This window comes from Copidosoma floridanum, unplaced genomic scaffold (genome assembly GCF_036245765.1).
Source record: "Copidosoma floridanum isolate Cflo_tuat_1 unplaced genomic scaffold, Cflo_Japanese_pri ptg000022l, whole genome shotgun sequence".
Taxonomy (NCBI): Eukaryota; Metazoa; Arthropoda; class Insecta; order Hymenoptera; family Encyrtidae; genus Copidosoma; species Copidosoma floridanum.
In genome coordinates, this window is record NW_028321899.1 from 3,470,559 (window position 1) to 3,488,967 (window position 18,409).

An 18,409-nucleotide genomic window follows, 5' to 3' on the forward strand; every position below is an offset into this window, starting at 1 on the left:
ATAAAGAGGAAAAGCACATCCTTCTTATATACATACACATAAATATCTATCTTGTAATAAAGATTGAAATGTATTTGCTTCTATGTTTTCGCTGTAAACGTGAACAAATTAATTGTGGGATTGTCAAACTACTCCAAAATAACTCTTAGAACTAACTTTAACATTCAGTAATATTTTAATTAGATAATATTAGCGTATATTTAAACATATTTTTTAATGAATGTATAATTGCTGGAGAAACTGAATCACAAAGTAATCTCACCATGAACGCTTAGATAGACTACTCTTTGATCTCATGCATCTAGTAATTACGTGTACATATGCGCAACACTCTATAGTAAGAAAATTTTAGTGATTGTAAGCTTAGAGCTGATGAAAAAGGAATATGAATCAAAGGGGATAGCAAGTTTCTTCTACATTTGATCATTACTTGGATTCTTTAGGTTGGCATGCTAATGATCTGGGGCCTGAAAAAAATTCAACTTACATTTACTTATTATCAACTTTTTCATTATTTAGATAACTATGCTGTTACATTAGTTAAGCCAACTTAGGAAATATCAAGGAAAATATCGCACACATTACTTAAAGCCACAGCGTTGAATTGATAAATTGAAATCCTTTCACTCCAACTTTTACTCTCAGGTGAAAAAAGCATAAGGCAGTAGTTACCTGCCTATATAAAAGTTGTATCTTTAAGAAGATAGAAATATTCAAATTACAACATGCTGAAATTAATTCTAAATGAGTTATCTTTCTAGTAGTAATCTTTCTAGTAGTTTTTCCGAAAAAATGATTGAGTAACTGTTGGCATAAAATGATAATAATTTGTCACATATCAATGCAAATCAAAAAATTTAGGCATTGTACGCATAGAATTATAGAAAATGTCGAAAACAACTTATATTATTTGTATACTACGTTAAAAAACATAAGATAAATTAAGGTTCGAATTAATCCAAGTAGATCAATAAAAAAATTTTATCTATTCAATGTTTGATTGAAAATTTTTTTCGTCTGTATTATTTAATAATAATAACATTCTTTATTTACCCAAGTTATTTATATTATTTGTGTTTACTGCAGTTTCTGCATCAATCGAAACTTCTCCCAACCCATTCACTGATAATCCATTAACCATGTTCATTGCTTGACGGGCTCCTTGAGCATCTATAGTATTCCAATATGATTCACTAGGTGATATACTATTAAGTCCAGGTGGCAGTGGTGTAGGCGAACCTGTATATCGGAAATATGGATTCTTGAGGTCTAACGTGTTTTCACTACTCATACATGTTCCTTCCAATTTTAGTTTTATGGTCACGTCATATGACTGCCTGTTAAAACAAATAAAAAATACATAACTTTAGTGTTGAGTAGTAATACACTGTGTAAGGAAGAAAATGTACTGGAAAATTTATAAACATTATTATAATTAAGCATTATAAAAAATATGAGGGTTCAGTAAGTACGATGATCACTAAGGAAAAAACTTATTTTCCTAATAAAAAGATAATGGTTCATGTGATTTGGGATGGTTAGCTGTATGATACAGGTAAGTAGTGTGGTCTGAAGAAATTTCTTGCACAATTAAAATAAGTTTCTCCATTGAAGACATACATTTAAAATCATCACCTTTCATTGTATTTGGTAAAAGGCTCCAAACAGTAATTGTTTTTACTCAAATATTAATATTTTAACAATTAGGACGTCAAAACAAGACAAAAACTTAATTAAGTGGGAGAAGCGGCGGACTAGTGCAGCGCGGCGGCTCAGAAAACGCGGCTCTACAGCAACCAAACAAGCAACTTCAAAATCAATCGACTTTATAACTGTGAATATCTCAGCTTCTGCTTTACCTGGATAAATTATTTTTTACACAATTTAAGTTCATTTGACGAGATAAAACAGATCATCATAATTATTATGATGAAAAGTAATTATTTATTTTCAAAACATGGCGTAAAATTTTTCACCAATTCTTTCGGCTGCTCTTAAACACTGGAAAGTCATATTTTTTATTAACATAATTACTGAAAAATTTTGAAAAGGTATGGACCACAGATATCATGAACAAACTTAAGTTGATTTTAAAATTTATTTTAGTACAAAAAATCATTAAGAGAGAAGTACTGAGTACAGTAGCATATTTTATAAATATATATATATCGCAAATTATATTAATTGTAAATAGTTATAATACTAGCACATCACTGTTTATGAGAGCATGTTAAACGGCTTGTAATAAATTTATGTACAGATAGCCATTTTCATGAGCACGCCAAACACACATCCACAACTGCCACAATATTTGACTTTTGTGAATTACAGCGCACGCGCTTAACACAGCAGTCAAAAAAAATGTGCAGAGGTAAGTACATAAAAGAAAGATATAGCTTGTTCAACAATAGTTTACGCTGTATGCAAAAATAACTTAAGGTGGCTCCAGCGCCTAGTGCCATATCAAAATGAGGAGACTAAAAATTAATCATTATTTTCTTTAAAATATGGTATAAAATTATCGTAGAGACTGTTGTAAGCCATATTCTACATTTTATCTGTTACTTTAGTGAGTTAATATAAAAAAACAAAAAGTTTTATGGTGCCCTAATTGTTGAACTGTTACGGTACGCTCCTAAGTTCAAGAGTAGTTATACCTATATATATGTACTCTGCAGAATGCAGACAGCTGAGAGCTGACTTGCACTCGCAACTGTATACTTAGTCTCCGATTATTTAAAGATTTTGTTCGATAACAAGACACTTTTCTCATGTCATCAAAAACTGCGTAATAATATATACAAGAGAGTATATTTTTTACACCTTACTAGTTATTTATATAAGTGCAGCAGTAGGTTGTATATCGCGTAAGCTTGCATTTCCTATACAACCCGTCTTAAAACTACGATTTTGTAAGCATGATTTCTTACAATTTTCATCGTCAACCTTAATTTTTTTTTATACGAATAGAAAGATGGGAATTCAAAGAATATAATTCAAGTTTATTAACCTCGGTTGGGTTATTTACAATTTTAACATTGAGGCCACTGGAGCCACCTTAAGTTTCATTCTTTTTATACTAGCCAGGTAAAGTTCTCAAATCTATTACATAAAATTGCAAAATTGACTTACAAAGTTTATTTTGTTAGACAATAACAGCATAAATATTATTATTATTTTGAATGCTGATCCCAATAGGGCAAAATAGTTCAAAAAGGCAAAAATCGTCAGACTCACTTTTTTGCGATGTATGGAGAAACTGTACATTCGACAAATTAAGTGTAACGTAATAAAAAATGCGTAATGAAAATACAAATCAAATAATTTTTCTGAGCTCTGATCGATCTAGTAGTTTTTTAGTAAATTGCAAAAAACCACTTTTTTGGCCATTTTTCGAAATTCCATAACTTCCCTTTTATTCGATATGATGACTTTAAACTTCGAAATAATGTGTGTTTTATAAGTGTGTATTTTATAAAAATGTGTGTTGTATGAACTTTAAAAAAGTTGAAAAAAGATCCTTCCGAAAAATGGCCATCAAAAAGATTTGGGCTAACCTAGACTAATTTTTGAAACATACTTTTGTTAATCGAGACTTTTTCGACAATATCCTGCAATGCCGTACCATTATACACGGCCAAAGTATAACATAAGTTGATTTAAAAAAAGGATGCAATCGCGGAACTGTGGTAGGGGGCCGTCGAGCTCGAAATGCAGCTGTAGGGATTTTCCACAAAGTTTTGACTAAAATTATTTATATATTCTTAACATTTTAAAGCGGAAAAGGTAAAAATAATAATGAAATGATAATATACGTTCTTACGTATGTGACACATGCATATACAAATAAGAATGTTAAAAAGACATTATTTTTGAAATTCAGCATAGAAGGAAGTTCAAAATCAATCGGCTTATACAAAGAATACTTAATAATGGCGTTTTTTCTTTATTGTTATCACTTTTAGTGAAGTGTGTTATATGATCTAAAAGTATTCAAAGGTTGCTTTTTTACAACGTTGATCCATCGCAATTTATTGATTATTTATAAAAGTAAGTTTCTAAAACTGGCAATTGAGGCCTCAGTTTAAATGTGCAAACAATTATAAATCTTCTCAGGATTTCGTATAATATGAGCTATTTAGTTGACAAACTGATGTCATGCATACAGACCTTAAAAAAAATTCAGTAAAATTTTGTGGAATTTTTCCTATCGGCGCATTTTGAGCTCAGCGGCCACCCACCACCAGATCACGAAAGCTTCCTTTTTTAAGATAAATTTTTTTCACGCTTTGCCTGTGTACTATTGTACAACATTGCAGAATGCTGATAAAAAAGTCTCGATTCACAAAAGTATGTTTGAAAAATTAGTCTAGGTTAGCCCAAATCTTTTTAATGGCCATTTTTTGGCGTTAATCTACTGGTTGAATTTAAATCGTATCGAATAAAGTAGTATCGTATTTTATTCGTATTTTTATCTCACGTCCTTGTAAAGGTCTTTGTCTTACGTTATCTATTCAACTTTTCATTGGTATTTAGTTTATTCATCACAGTAAGAATTACGTTTTTATCAATGGAAATTTTGAATCAATCACGTTGTGTCGTATCTAATTATTCAGTAGATTTAGTTGAGCTGAAAAAAATTAATTTCACAAATAATATAAATAATATAGTTTCAGATTCGCATGTAAAATGACTTAACAATTTATTGTTTTTCTTAACTTAACTACTTCTGTGACCGTTGGTCAGACACTGCTTGCACGCATGCAGTCTCAAGATCTTACAAAGTTGACCGCAACGATGATCCTCATTCTACATGAGAATACTCGTGGCAATGACAATAATTAGGCTTCTGCTTTTAAAGTTTAAAGTTGGAATCCAAGTCGATGGTCCTTTCTTTCTTGTTCCTATTTGATTTACTTTTTAGACAAGTCTACAGTAGCCTGGTTTTGTTACATGGCTTAGTCATTGAACTAAGTTTTACATTTGCTTGAAATACACGCTTCTAACACGCAGCTTGATCAGCAAATCAAATCTTACATTTACTTTAAAGATGCAACAGAACTAACTTTCTAACCTTTGCAGTTACTTGAGAGCTGTTGATAAAAGAGAAAAGGCGAGTATTGGTGTGTGCAAGAAGTTTTTTACTATTGTATTGAAGAAGGACACACCAGGTTCAGGATCTAAACGACCAACAAGAGCTTAACCTAATTACTCTCGATTGACATGAGTACAGTTGTGGTACAATAATTACATAGTAATTAATGGTTAAGACTGCTGATCTCTCAGATTTAACATAAAGTAGAAGTTTCTGTCAAAATTGTGTATGATATTTCTTCTTGACATATGCAGTAAAGAATATTGGAACTGTTGATTATCCGCATTCTTGGATGTACTACTGCGAATTGATGTCGTAAGATAAGTGCTTCATAATATTGTTGGAGATTTCACGCGTAATTTGAGTTTTGCGATGGTAGCTTGATTCAAAAGAAGTAAGTTATACGTCACGCAATTGCAGAAGCTGGAATGCAGCTCGATGTTTGAAGGTTGCTGAGCACCTGCTTTTTATAACTCCAGAACGAAACTCTGTATTACGATATGATAAATATTGAGTACACGAGATGGGATGTCACAATGTTACTAAGAAATACGATTTTTTAGCGTTTAAAAGCAGTCGAAAAATTGACAAGAACTTTAACATCGTAAATAAATAATAAGCTACTTTTTTCATCAAAATAATTATAATAATTTGTTTTATCACATCGAGTTTACCTGAATCGGATACCAGTTTTGTATTTTGTAAAGCGGAAGCTAAAATATTTATGACTTTACAAGTCCAACTGATTTTAAAGTCGTTCGTTTGGTTGCTGTAGAGCACCACTCTCCGAACCACTACAATCATCCACTTCTTCCCTCACTGTGGCACCGCCGGTTCTAGCCCACTGAACAGGAATACTTTGAATAAATAATATTTTATTAACAGTCAAAGAGCAGCCGAATAATTTTTTATTATAACTCACTGATGTAAGCTGCAACATCTGTGAATCACAGCCCAATCGATTGATAAACAATATTTTTTTCAATTATAAAATAATAACAGGTTTCAGCTACGAAGTAGATAAAGCTCTATTTTAAAAATTAAAAAAATTACGTAATTTTATGCGTGTGCAAAAAACTATGATTTTCAAGCAAATAGTTATGAAACCAGTTATAATAGACATTTTTTTTAATGTCAATGAGATGTAATTGAATAGTTTTAAAATTTTTTTGGATCAGAAAGATCCTAATTGTGTGACCACAGAAATTTTGATACATTATACAGTTCAGCTTCGAAAAAAGTAATCATTAAAAACTTATAAAGTTAAAATGAGATCGTCTTGAAATTTGTTGACTTGTTTCTATTGGTAATAGTAACATTTTCTAAGAATTTTGAAGCTTGTAGATTAGTTCATTTTTTTGTACAAAAATAATGAAAAAACACGATTTTTCAACTTAGCAAGTAAACAATAGCATAAAAAATATCATTGCACATCTTATTTCATATAAAATTTTATTTTCTACAAATTTTCTATGGACGACATGTACCGTTGCCGGCATGCATCGGAGAGAAGTTATTACAAAAAAAAAAGAAAAATCTATACTTTTCACTTTATTGTCGAAAAAAGAAATGAAACAGAAGGTTAATTTCTCAGCAAACTTAAGACATTGATACATGCAAGTAAATGAACCGATATCTACAGAGAAACTGAATGGAGGCAAAAAAGCTAGTATTTTTGTCTAAGGTCTCGGCTATTAAACAAGAAGTTAACCAAGCAAAAATGATGACTGTCAACGAAATTGCGAACGCAAGCTTGAATTAGAAGTTTTAAGTATTTAACTTCATGAAATAATAATACATTATTTCTAGATGTTGCCAAATGATGCTTACTTCTTTCAAAAATTTTTTTTGATACATTTTATTATTCAAGAATAGTAGTTCCACTTTTATTGGTGGATTATTAGTGAGTTTTAACAGACTGTAGATAACAATGCTATAAAATACCAACTAACGTATAACAACAATATTTAGCAAAGGATGCATTTAACATCCTACTACCGACCAATGCTAAAAAATGGTACTACTTCAGAAGCGATATAATAAATATTTATTGATATGCAGAAAAGTTGCTCCTGGGAACTTCTTTACGAATATTTAAGAAAAAAAAATTAGACTAAATGAATAATTTAATAACGCGCATAATTAATCAAATATTTAAAAAACAAATCAATTGATTAACTGTAAACGCTTTACAAAATCTAATTATACAGAAGTAAGAGTTACCTTCCTCTCTCTCTTAGCTCATATTTCAGCTCGCGCGAGCAAGGTCACTGGCTCGAATCTCTTGGAAAGTGGTTTTTTTTCTGTCCTGTAAGGACAATTGTTTTAAGAATTAAAACTTAAAACAAACTTCCTTTTCTTGACAGCCAAGCAGACCTAGTCTTCAGTTATCTGCTTGGGCCACTACGACTAGAGTGACAGTGCAGTCAAGCTACTTCAGCCGTATGCTTGTATTAGTGCAGTAGCCCGATAAAACTTGACATTAGAACACTGAATGATCGAGGAAATAAAAAAATGCATTATGTAAGTAAGAGCCAATAAGTTCTCGGGGCGAACAGCTGGTACCTGACGGAAAAAATTTAATTTATTTGATCGTAAAAATATATATATATATATATATATATATATATATACATCCTTCACTCTGTAATCAAAAATTCAGACGTAATAAGATGTTATATACAGTCTAATTATTTTTTCAACATATTTAGCTCGTCAACAACTTCCTGTTATTTACTTCTCATAAAAGCAACTTGCAAAAACTTGTATGCCTCTTAGTCATATTATTTTGTTCAAGAATATAGGGCCAAATTAATGATTAATTACATTTTTCTTTGTATGCTTGCACTAATTGGAGTCTACATTATGGAAATAGTTTAATTATGAAAAGTATTTAACTGTTGCTTGGTTCCAAATCCTGTAATAAATCATTGATTAACATCAGTAATGTTTCAGCAATTTGATCAGATGTCTGATTATCAAAACGTCACAAAATTAACTGAATAAAGATGCTCAGTATAGATTAAATACTTTAGCAAATCCTTGATACATAGCTTATAACAGTTTAATTGCAAAAAAAGGCGAAAGAAATTTTCTTCGACCAAATTTGCTTAGAGTTAAATAAAAATAATTGTGTTTAACAAACGTTGATAATATTCCAAACATTAATAGCTTTAAAATTTACGAAAACCATTTCGCAGATTTACAAAATATTACATAGATTTTTATAAATATACGTTTTGAAGAAAAACTTTGAGGTCTTACTAAAAAATTACGGTATCAGATATTGTAATCAGGTCACGATCAAAACATTGTAATAACATTGTAATACAAGTTAAAATACTTTGCAATTTAGAAATTATTAAAAAAAAAGAATCATTTTCATGTCACTTGACTTCTGTGTGGACTAGAATAATCCTTTTTTTGACTGTGTATTTTTTTACAATGGATTGAATTTTGTTTGTTTAAACAAAAAAAAGTTATTGTATAATTTAAATCTTACTAATATATAAAGCAGAAGCGCTAAAACCGTTGTAATCGCTAACCGCAAAAACTACTGAACCGATTTTGTTGAAATTTTGCACACTGACTCATGATACTTCCTAGATGGTTTAAGTATAGTTTTTATCTTAAAAAATTTAATAACAATAGCAATAAATGAGCTCAAAGTTTTGCAAAAATATGCCAGCTTTTCACTATAGTTCAGTAGAATCCGCTAGGTGGCGTCGACATAAAATCGAAGCTACCTGCAACATAATTAAATAAGTGTGGTTATAAAACGCTGGAGCGTCTCCATAGTGTCGTAGTCGAGTTTCGGCAATTCAATGAGCTGTACAGAGACTGCTGATAATAGTCTTGCAGCTGGGTATCCCGGTTACGGACGACACTCTACTCCAAGGGGGAAGGGACCTACGTGTCCATTTACCCTGAATCTCAACGAGTACGATAAAAAAAAAAACTGAATTCCAACCGATGCCGTCTCTGCCACAATACCAGGAGACATATCTAGCCAGAGCACAATCTGCTCCAACTCATCAGAGTTGTGAGGGAGTTCCACCATCCCACCTGGTGCAGTGAGAGAATTCGTGGCTACAAATGTAAGCAAGGGAAGAAAACAGCTCTGAGTTCTGAGGGGCATGGGCAGCCACAACGGCTACCTTCTTGGTCGTCGCGTCCCCAATGCGCTTACCCACATGTTCCCGTCTAACGATGAGCAGTTGGTTATCCGGGAAACGACCCGAGACGAGATATTCTTTGGTCAGCAGCGTACCTCCCTCCATCACAGTCTCCGTATATTGAGACTCCCAGGGTAAGAATCAAGCAACCGTAGCCAGCTCTTCATCATCAGAAATAACGAATAGCTGTTCGTACGAAGTTTCATCACTGGCGCTTTTTAGGGCCATTATAAGTATTTACGTTTCCTACTTAACCATGAATTTCATCGGTTTTTTTAGGATCCACCTAAGTGTAAACTACCATGCCAACAAATACATTTTTATTACAATTTCCGGAAGCGATTCGTCATCTAAAAGACTATATTACTATACAGCCTCCACTGGACAAGTATCACTAACCAATCTTCCCATCTAACATCACCAAAACAACTGAATCTGCAAATAAAAAAGGTGCTTTAGACACCAACGTCTTCGACGTTATACCGGGAGACGTTGGAAAAGAGCACTACAACTAGCCCCAAAGCTTCGGACTTTGTAATTTTTCTCCCAACCAGTCTGTATCTTTAACAGCAAGCCAGAAAAGATCACCCTGAGGTATTCAGGTCACAATTGCTCCTGCAGTCAAAAAAGAGTTAACTTAAAAAGCTCACCGATTTTTTTTAGGGCCATCGGACGTCGAACTACCTTGCCAACAAATATATTAGAACTTAACAAAGTTGACAGAAATGACACTTTAGGGGTCACAAAAATTTTAAGCATGCCAAAAGTCGCAAGAGGGTGAATCGGAAGAAAAACTTCAAGTGTATCTAATTAATACAATTTTACTTAGGCGTCAAGAAACTGACGCAGAAAATTTATCGAGATTAAAACAGCAACGTCAAAATTGACAACTAAAGAGTCCATTACGTGAGAGATCAGCTTTTCATTGTACCCTTACAGCAATCTCTGAAATCTTTAAAGATCCTACTTCAGATTTTTTAATGAGTAGAAAGTGTATTTGTGTTTTTATGGCAATAAAAATGTAGGGTTTAAGGTCCAGGACTTTGTTGCCCTAGTAATAAAGTTGTGAGATATGAGAAAAAAAATTTTTTTTAATATAAATTTCTTGGGGGTTTAAAATCATAACAGCTTTAAAAAATAGCCGTTTCGTGAATTACACGGAAGAAACTGTAAATCAACGGCTTCTTATGGCCACCGATTATTTTATGGCATAAAGAACGCACGGTACTTTTCAGCATAATAATTTTTTTGAATTCTTACACCTCATTATTTAACCAAATAAACTATATGGATTCCGAAAAAATATGTTTTTAATACAAAGATTTTTGTTCTGAGATGTATCAGGAATATGTGTAAAATTTCTAACTGAAAATGTTTCACATTACATGTCAACACACTACGGTGTTTTATTTAGTAAGTCTCGGGCGAAGCCGAGACGGGGGGCTGCTATGTAATATAAATAGAATAGTGAAGATATTGTCACTTGTGTAAGGTACAAAATGGTTTTTTAACAGACCCATTGTAAAATTAAAAAAAAAAAAATTGTTTTTGTGTTCAATTCTACATTAGACTATTTACAATGTGAATGTAGGAGATACATTATAATATATAAAATAGATTTTTGCAATAAGACCTTAATGTTTTACTTAAAAAAATTAACTTACAAAGAACTTCGCAGTACTTGACAAATCTGCAAAATGGTTTGTGTAAAGTTACTTAAGAGCTATTTATTCCCAGAGAGATATCGGAATATGTTAAGCGAATTTCGTTTCAAACCACTCTAAAGATTTTAGATCACAAATTTTTTTGCATTTTTTTCAAATAATATGTTATAAAAAATAAACAGAGGATTCATACGAGTATCTTATCTGTAGCAAGTTTGACCTTAAAAAAAATTGGTAATTGTAAAATATGTTTAACAACAATAAAAGCTAAAAAGTCTTTTTCACGAGGACTTTTGGTGGGGCCAATGTGGATCGCTTAGACGTACCGTTTCTCACGGTGAAATAGTCGGCTCCGAAATCCCTGGATTAATTTTAAGATCTATTTCTATTGGATTACCTAGATAACGAATAAATAGAACCAACCTACGGACAAGGATGTGATAAAATCAAAACGTATATTTCACGAGGCATAATTAAAGAAATAGAAACTTGATTTATTATACTTGAAAAGTTTACAAACAAAAGAATAAAGATAGACTCATCAGCTATCGAGCCCACTTACAAATAAAGTTTATCCTATTCAGCGTAGTCAATCGAATACACTTCTCCTCACTAACATACTCGAGAGACGGAATTCGGAGAATTATACAGGTCGCGCTACGTATCAAGTAGCGAATGCTTCGAGGGAGAGAACGCGCGCGCCTATTACTTTACAATTCAAGAATCGGATTTTTGACTAATACGGGTTAATTATTTTTAACACTCATTTAGAATTGAAAATAAAAGTAAAGATTTATGTTTCGGTTTTTAACACTGTGTTTATTAATCACGAGTTGACTTTATATCACTTTAAATAATCCGATTTGAAATTACGCTATCAGATTTACGAAAAAAAAAGTACACAGAGGCTCGACGCAAAAAGGAGATCAAAGATTTACCCGTCCGGAAATGCAATGGTCCCAGATTCAGGGAAAAGAATCAAAACACAGATTTAACGAGTGCGTATATAAAAAAGGAGAACACCGTCTACACCACTTAGCTGGCACTGGGGCCACCACTCAGTTGATATATTAGACAACTGGGGTTTTACCACCCACTCGCCTTAATCAATTCGGGAACGAGTTGAATAGCTTCGTGGCTCAGACGGGATGTCTACTCACACTTTTGAAACAACGAGGTCCGATATCGCAAAGAGTCCCAAGGCTCCTCAGGTAACCGGGAGAAACCTCCTGTTCCCTTGTTGAACTCAAAAAAAGACTGCTCTCCCCTTTGACTTGATCCGACTCATTATCTCGCTACCTCCGAAAATCGGACCTTGCGACTCTTCCCCTGGAAAATATATTGCGCAAAAGTATTATAAACAGATACTGCATCGAGCCGCCTGAACTGTTTTCCCCCGAAGATCATCTTTCAAAAAATCAACAAAAGTAAGAGCGCTACAATATGTATGTGTATAAAGATTCTGACGTATACTTAAAAGTAAAGCCTTGCAAGAGATATAAGCAAAAAAGTGAAAAATGTTTTTAGCTTATTTTTATTAATTGTCAAATACACAACTGTTTCGGGGTTTTAAAACTTCAAACTATTTTTCCCATATTTTTAGAAAAATTCTGCTTTGGAATAAATTTTAGTAGATAAGCTATGCAAGTTATGGACTCAATTCCCCTAAGGTGGTAGAAGGAAGGGGAAAGGGAGAGCTCGTGCTGTTGTACGAGTGCTTTTGACCGTGGTGATGGTGGTGGAGGGGGGAGGGATTCGTGGATGGGGACACTGCGTGCATGAGCTCTCTTTTCTTGCTTTTACTTAGACAGCTCGTGCTGTTCATCAAGGGCTTTAGGACAAGGTCTAGGGGGAAACCACGTGAATAAGTTATTTTTCTCACTCGCTCAAATATAAAATTTGTGGATGGGGACACTGCGTGCATGAGCTCCCTCTTCTGGCCTTTACCTTACATTTGTAGATGGGGAAATATGATCGTCCTATTGCATGAGATACCTTCCAAGCTATTTACAGTAGTGGATGGGGGAGCTGAAGGACGATATAGAAAGCTCACTCTAGCATCATATTTCTAACTCTCTACGCATGCTTCCGTATTCTATTTTATATAATAGTATAGTGTATAGGCTAATATGCAAACACAAGCTTACAGGATTGCGTATACAAACGCATAAACACATGCAACAGCTCTCGCGCAAACATATGTGTTCAAACTCTGTCTCTCTCTTTATACAAGACTTTGAGATTGTCATCTATTTATATGATAAAGTATATATTTACATATATATATATATATATGTATATTGATCCACTGAGAACTTGTTCCTTATTTCTCTTTCTGCTATTAGGCAAGGGTCCATGCGTTATCTATCTTGCTCTCTCTAAGATTGGGGAGTATGTAACATGCATATGGGACGTTCTTTTACGAACCGAACACCTTTCTGACCAACAATTTTTAGATTTAACTAAAACTTTTTTTACGGGTTCTATATCGAAAAAAAAAAAACGTGTACGAGGATTTTTTTTCTTGTCGATATTTTAAAAAATCAACAAGATCAAAAATTCGTGAACTTGATGATTTGTCGATAATAGACTATTTTTCAAAAATTTATAACTCCACTTCTATTAAAGCTAAAAAATTCATTATCGTACCACTTCACTTCCACATTATTATACAACGCATTCGCTAACTAGAAGCTCCAGCTAACACGCAATGTTTGGGACGCAAACTAGCAAACTTTAGAAACTACATTTAACTGTTGGATGTTTAATTTTAAAATTATCATATAATTCTTTTAAGTTATTTAAGATTAGTCTTTTTTGCATATGAATTCGCGTTTCACCTACTTTAACAGAAACATAATCTATCAGTTGAGTATGATCATCAGACTGATAAAACGTGACTATCAGCTTCTTAAGACAGATGATATTTAGGATTTGTATCACTTAAAATACCTTTTTCTTTAGCAATCGCTTTTGCAACAGATTTAATGTGACGACTTGCTGTTGGAAAATTAATCAGTATTTTGTTGTAAGACCACTATCTGGAAATGGTTATAATCTTTATTTTGTGAATTCGGTCTTGCAAACTATTAAAAATTTCTTGTAAAGTTCTTAAAATTGTAATGTCATCATCTTCGCCATCAAGATCATCTGGACCATCGTCTGTCCCGTTAAACACTTTATTCTTAATTATTTCTGTAATTTTCTTAGTTTTTTCTTCGGAGTACTTTTTTTGCGTTAATGTTTTTTTTTTAATTGGTGAGGATCCTAAGGCAGTTAATCCTTTATTCAAGTATTGAATACGATCGTTAAGTAACGCTGTATTTTCTCTAGTCGCCCCAGCGGTAGATCCACTTCCACTTTTATTGTCAGATTCTTCACTGCTTAATGCTTCCTTGTTTTTCTGCTATAAATAATATAAAAATTTTTTATTTATATTATTTAAAATAGCGGAAGTATAATAATTTCCATTAAATTAAAATACAGTAGGAAGAATTTTAGTAATTTAATTTTAACATTCAATTTGAAACATAATAATTTTCCAAGAAATTGATTTGATCGACTTGAAGAAGTTAACGGCCTAAAAGAATTAAGGGCATACTACACTGTTTAAAGCTGTACGTAAAAGTTAGATTCTAGCAACAATTTTTAATTTTATAATACAGTTACATTCAACATTAATACACTGATACATACCATTTTGACTTGATAATTTCCAATGTCGTCATTTTTTTCTTCTTTGATACTTTTGATACGCAGACGACACGAATCGCAAATCCTTTGTTGCAGTGTCTCAGCAGTAATTGACAAATTTAAGGTTCGAAGTTGGCTTTCGTTTACTTTTCACAAATTCAACACACTTTTTTGAGATGACTAATTTTTTTAAATGGATTAAAACATACATCAGTACGAGCGTTTATAGATGATGATTTTTCAACACTGTTTTAGGCATTGCTGTATGTTTTCATCTACAATTTGCCTTTAATTTCTTGCTGGACTTAAATAACGAAAGGCCACTTTTACTAATAGAGAAAGAACAAGATAGTGCAAACTGTTGAAAGCTGTAAAATTCGAAATGTTAGAAAGAAACTATTAAGAAGTACCTGGAGCACTGAATGCGTAAGCGGCAAACGGTCACTGCACAGCTAATTTACATAATAAGAGTCTACTGCTTTTTCCTTCTACTATCCCTACTCCTTAAAATTGAACCCGTCAGTGCTGCCAAATAGATTAACAGTATTCACCAAATGCGTGGGAAATAAAACATGAAATAATACATTCATTGCTCAAATTAATATTTAACATTAAAATTTTATACTATTTGATTCAAAATATTTTGTCGTTATTTATTAATTTATTATTATTTATGTATTTTCTCTATTTTTTTCCATCTTTTTGGCTGATAAAATATATTTTTTAATATAAAAAATGAAACAATTATTTGTATTTAAGAGATAAACGGTGTAAAACAAGAATATGAGCCGTAAAATGTGACCCACGTGTCAATGTGACGTACCACGCTAAGTTAATTAATTTTTTTCTCACAGTAAAAATAACTTCTTCATCGTTATTAAAAGCGTTTTTGATAGAAAATCTAATACAGAATACGGTAAAAATAGTAAAAAGTTGATTCATGGATGGCGCTACTGTTAAAAACCGATTGAAACATTTAATCTGTTACTAACAATTTGAATTTTTTTAAAATTTGTTTTGTAAGTACTTTTTCTTTTAAAGCTTATCTTTTTACTTTTAAATGGAAAAAAATTAATTTTTTTGCTTACATAGAACCGGAGTTATGAATTTTTGAAAAATAGGGTATTGTTAATGAATCATCAAACTCAGGAATTTTTTATGTTGTTTATTTTTAGTTAAATCTAAAATGGTTCCGTCGATTTTTGTCCAAATCTGCTCAGTTTGTAAAAGAACGTCCCATGTATGTATATATTACCCCGCAAAGTGCTCTCTCTTTTTTCCTCCAGCTATTAGAGTCCAAGTGTTTTATGTTGTATGTAAATATGTATGATTTCTCATGCACACGATTGCATTTACACATGCACGACGCGCGAGCGTATACGCATGCTTACACAAGGTTAAAATAGTATATTCACAATCTTAAATATTATACAGATAGCAACGTAGCTTAGCGTTAAAAAAATGTGCCTGTGAACATGCCGTTATTGTGGAGTGTACACCTTATACGTGCTCTTTACTATGCAAGTTCTCAATAGCTTAGTTGGTTAACCATTTCATTGGTATGACGTTTAAATGTGCGAAATCGTGTGCAGCTCGTGCACAAGGTACTTATGTGCAAACAAAAAACTTTTTGTTTTAGCGAACGCATTGTATAATAATGTAGGATGTAATGTGGTACAACAATAATTGTTGAACATGTTTTTGTTTCATTTTTTTAAATCAGTTTATATTAAAAAAATGTGCGTGATTTACAAAATGATTTTGTTAAAAATCTTATTCTTAAAATACAATACAATACAATACATTCTCACTGCTCTACATCATTGTTGTTATCAAACCATTTCATATTGAAATACAATTTTTTCATTCGCTTCACATTTTAAAGAGCACACATAGATTAGTAGGCTCCGTTGTAATGTGTGTAAGTAATAACCAATCTTGGGAGTTCAAACGGTTGATAGTCTGTCATATCAGTGACCTTGAAACCTAATCTTTTTAGCGACTTTTGTTAAATCTCTAACAACATGTATCTTTGCAGCATTATCAAGATTCTCTCACAAAATTTTTCCTATCTCCGTATACTCAACTTTTCCTGAGCCCCAGGTTAGTCTGTGATAGCAAAGTTCAAGACATAAATTTTCATGTCGTAACTTTTGTGGTAATTTTTCCTAGGTAAAGAGTACTTTAAAAAGAATTATTTGTGCTTCCTTATCGTCAGTGTTAAGAAGCAAAATAGCCAATTCCTTGAGCACATAATTATTACCCAGTTTCTTGAAACCTTGCATGCCTACAAAATACTCCATCTTTTGCGACTATAATATTCTGATTATATTGTTTTTTTATTTTTTTATATCCTTTATTTTTAAAACAAGACCCTCCGTTGGTTAAATACTTATCGGCAAAGTTTTTCAACCCAGATTTCTTATGTCTATCATCATCATCCTCAGTTAAGATCTTCTGATACTTAACATTAGTTGTAAAATTACTCGTACACGGCTTATGCGACATATAGATTAATGTAAAGCTTGTTAAACACATTAACTTTCAAAAAAAATTTGAGTCTTAATCTTTCAATTTCCCCTCAGATTTTTTTTTTAACCTTTGTGTCTTTCTTCTCATTTCTTTTTATAAATTTGTCTCACTCTTCTCGACGTCATTTATTTTCTACTCCTTCTTTACTTCAGTTGTTGCTCCAACCTTTATCCATGGTGGTTGAAAATAAACTGATGCTAGCAAAACTCTGAATTGACTTTATACATCTTTTTACGAGTTTCTTGACATCCTCACTTATCGGACTATGCTGAACGATTCGGTTATGCAAAATTAAGCAATTCTCTGACATATTAAAAGGAAAATTTTTATCCGATTCAGACCTAGCCTTACAACTACTGGAGCATTTTTCATTGACTCATTTTGTTGGGAACAATTAAGGACGATTAAAGGTGTTTGATTGAGAAAGTGATGTTTGCCCAGCAAAGGTGTACAATCTTTGCCATGGTATGTATTTTAAAAATTAGCACACATACGTTATGGCAATGCATACCGATTACGCATTATTTCACGATTTAAATCACCATAAGAATGATATTGTGAATTTCAATAGAGCTTCACATTTTTTATGTTGCAGTGATCAAACATACTAGCACTTACATCGTTCTAATTTTTTTGGTTAGTTTAAAAAGCTAAAATAACGTAATGTAGTTTTCCAACTGATTAGATTTACGTAACTAGAGAGACATGGGATTTAAGCCAATAACTTAACAGCTCCAAGAATTTGGAAATATCAGCGCTAGGTTTTACGCGTAATTAAATATAAAAATCGACATAGCTTAGTCGGTAACAATAGTTTTTTTTTTTCAGACATTACGTGACTTAGTAAGTCAATAATCCAATAAGCGCGCGATGCAGAGAAAAAAGCGCGAGGTATCCCAAGTAGATTAAATAAAATTACCATCGTTGCTTGACCAGTAGCAATAAATTTTAATTTTTTTATTATAATCATTATGATGGTAACAGGAGTGGGAGGTAAGCGAGGTTTTTTGAATAAAAACTACTCAAAATTTATTCAATATATTTTACAAGAAACATACACTATATGTTTACTTATAAGCGTAGATAAATTCAAAAAATAAACAAAAATCGCCTAAGAGTAATTTTTGCATCTGAAAATTAAAGAAATTACATTCACACTTATGAGCTTAAAAAAATGTGCTACTTTGTATCTACTTCTTATCTTACTTATTTTTCTCCAAAAAAAGTTACATTTTTAACATATTTTTTAG

General features: G+C 32.2%; 1 protein-coding gene across 1 annotated transcript in view; it reads right to left on the reverse strand.

Annotated features, from left to right (window-relative positions):
* The window catches only part of Art4 (arginine methyltransferase 4), a 335,354-nt gene that overhangs the window by 112,862 nt on the left and 204,083 nt on the right, over window positions 1–18,409 (reverse strand). Inside the window, exon 4 of the mRNA XM_023392423.2 lies at window positions 1,054–1,337. Coding sequence (XP_023248191.2) covers window positions 1,054–1,337 — 284 coding nt within the window. The remainder of the gene's footprint in view (window positions 1–1,053; window positions 1,338–18,409) is intronic.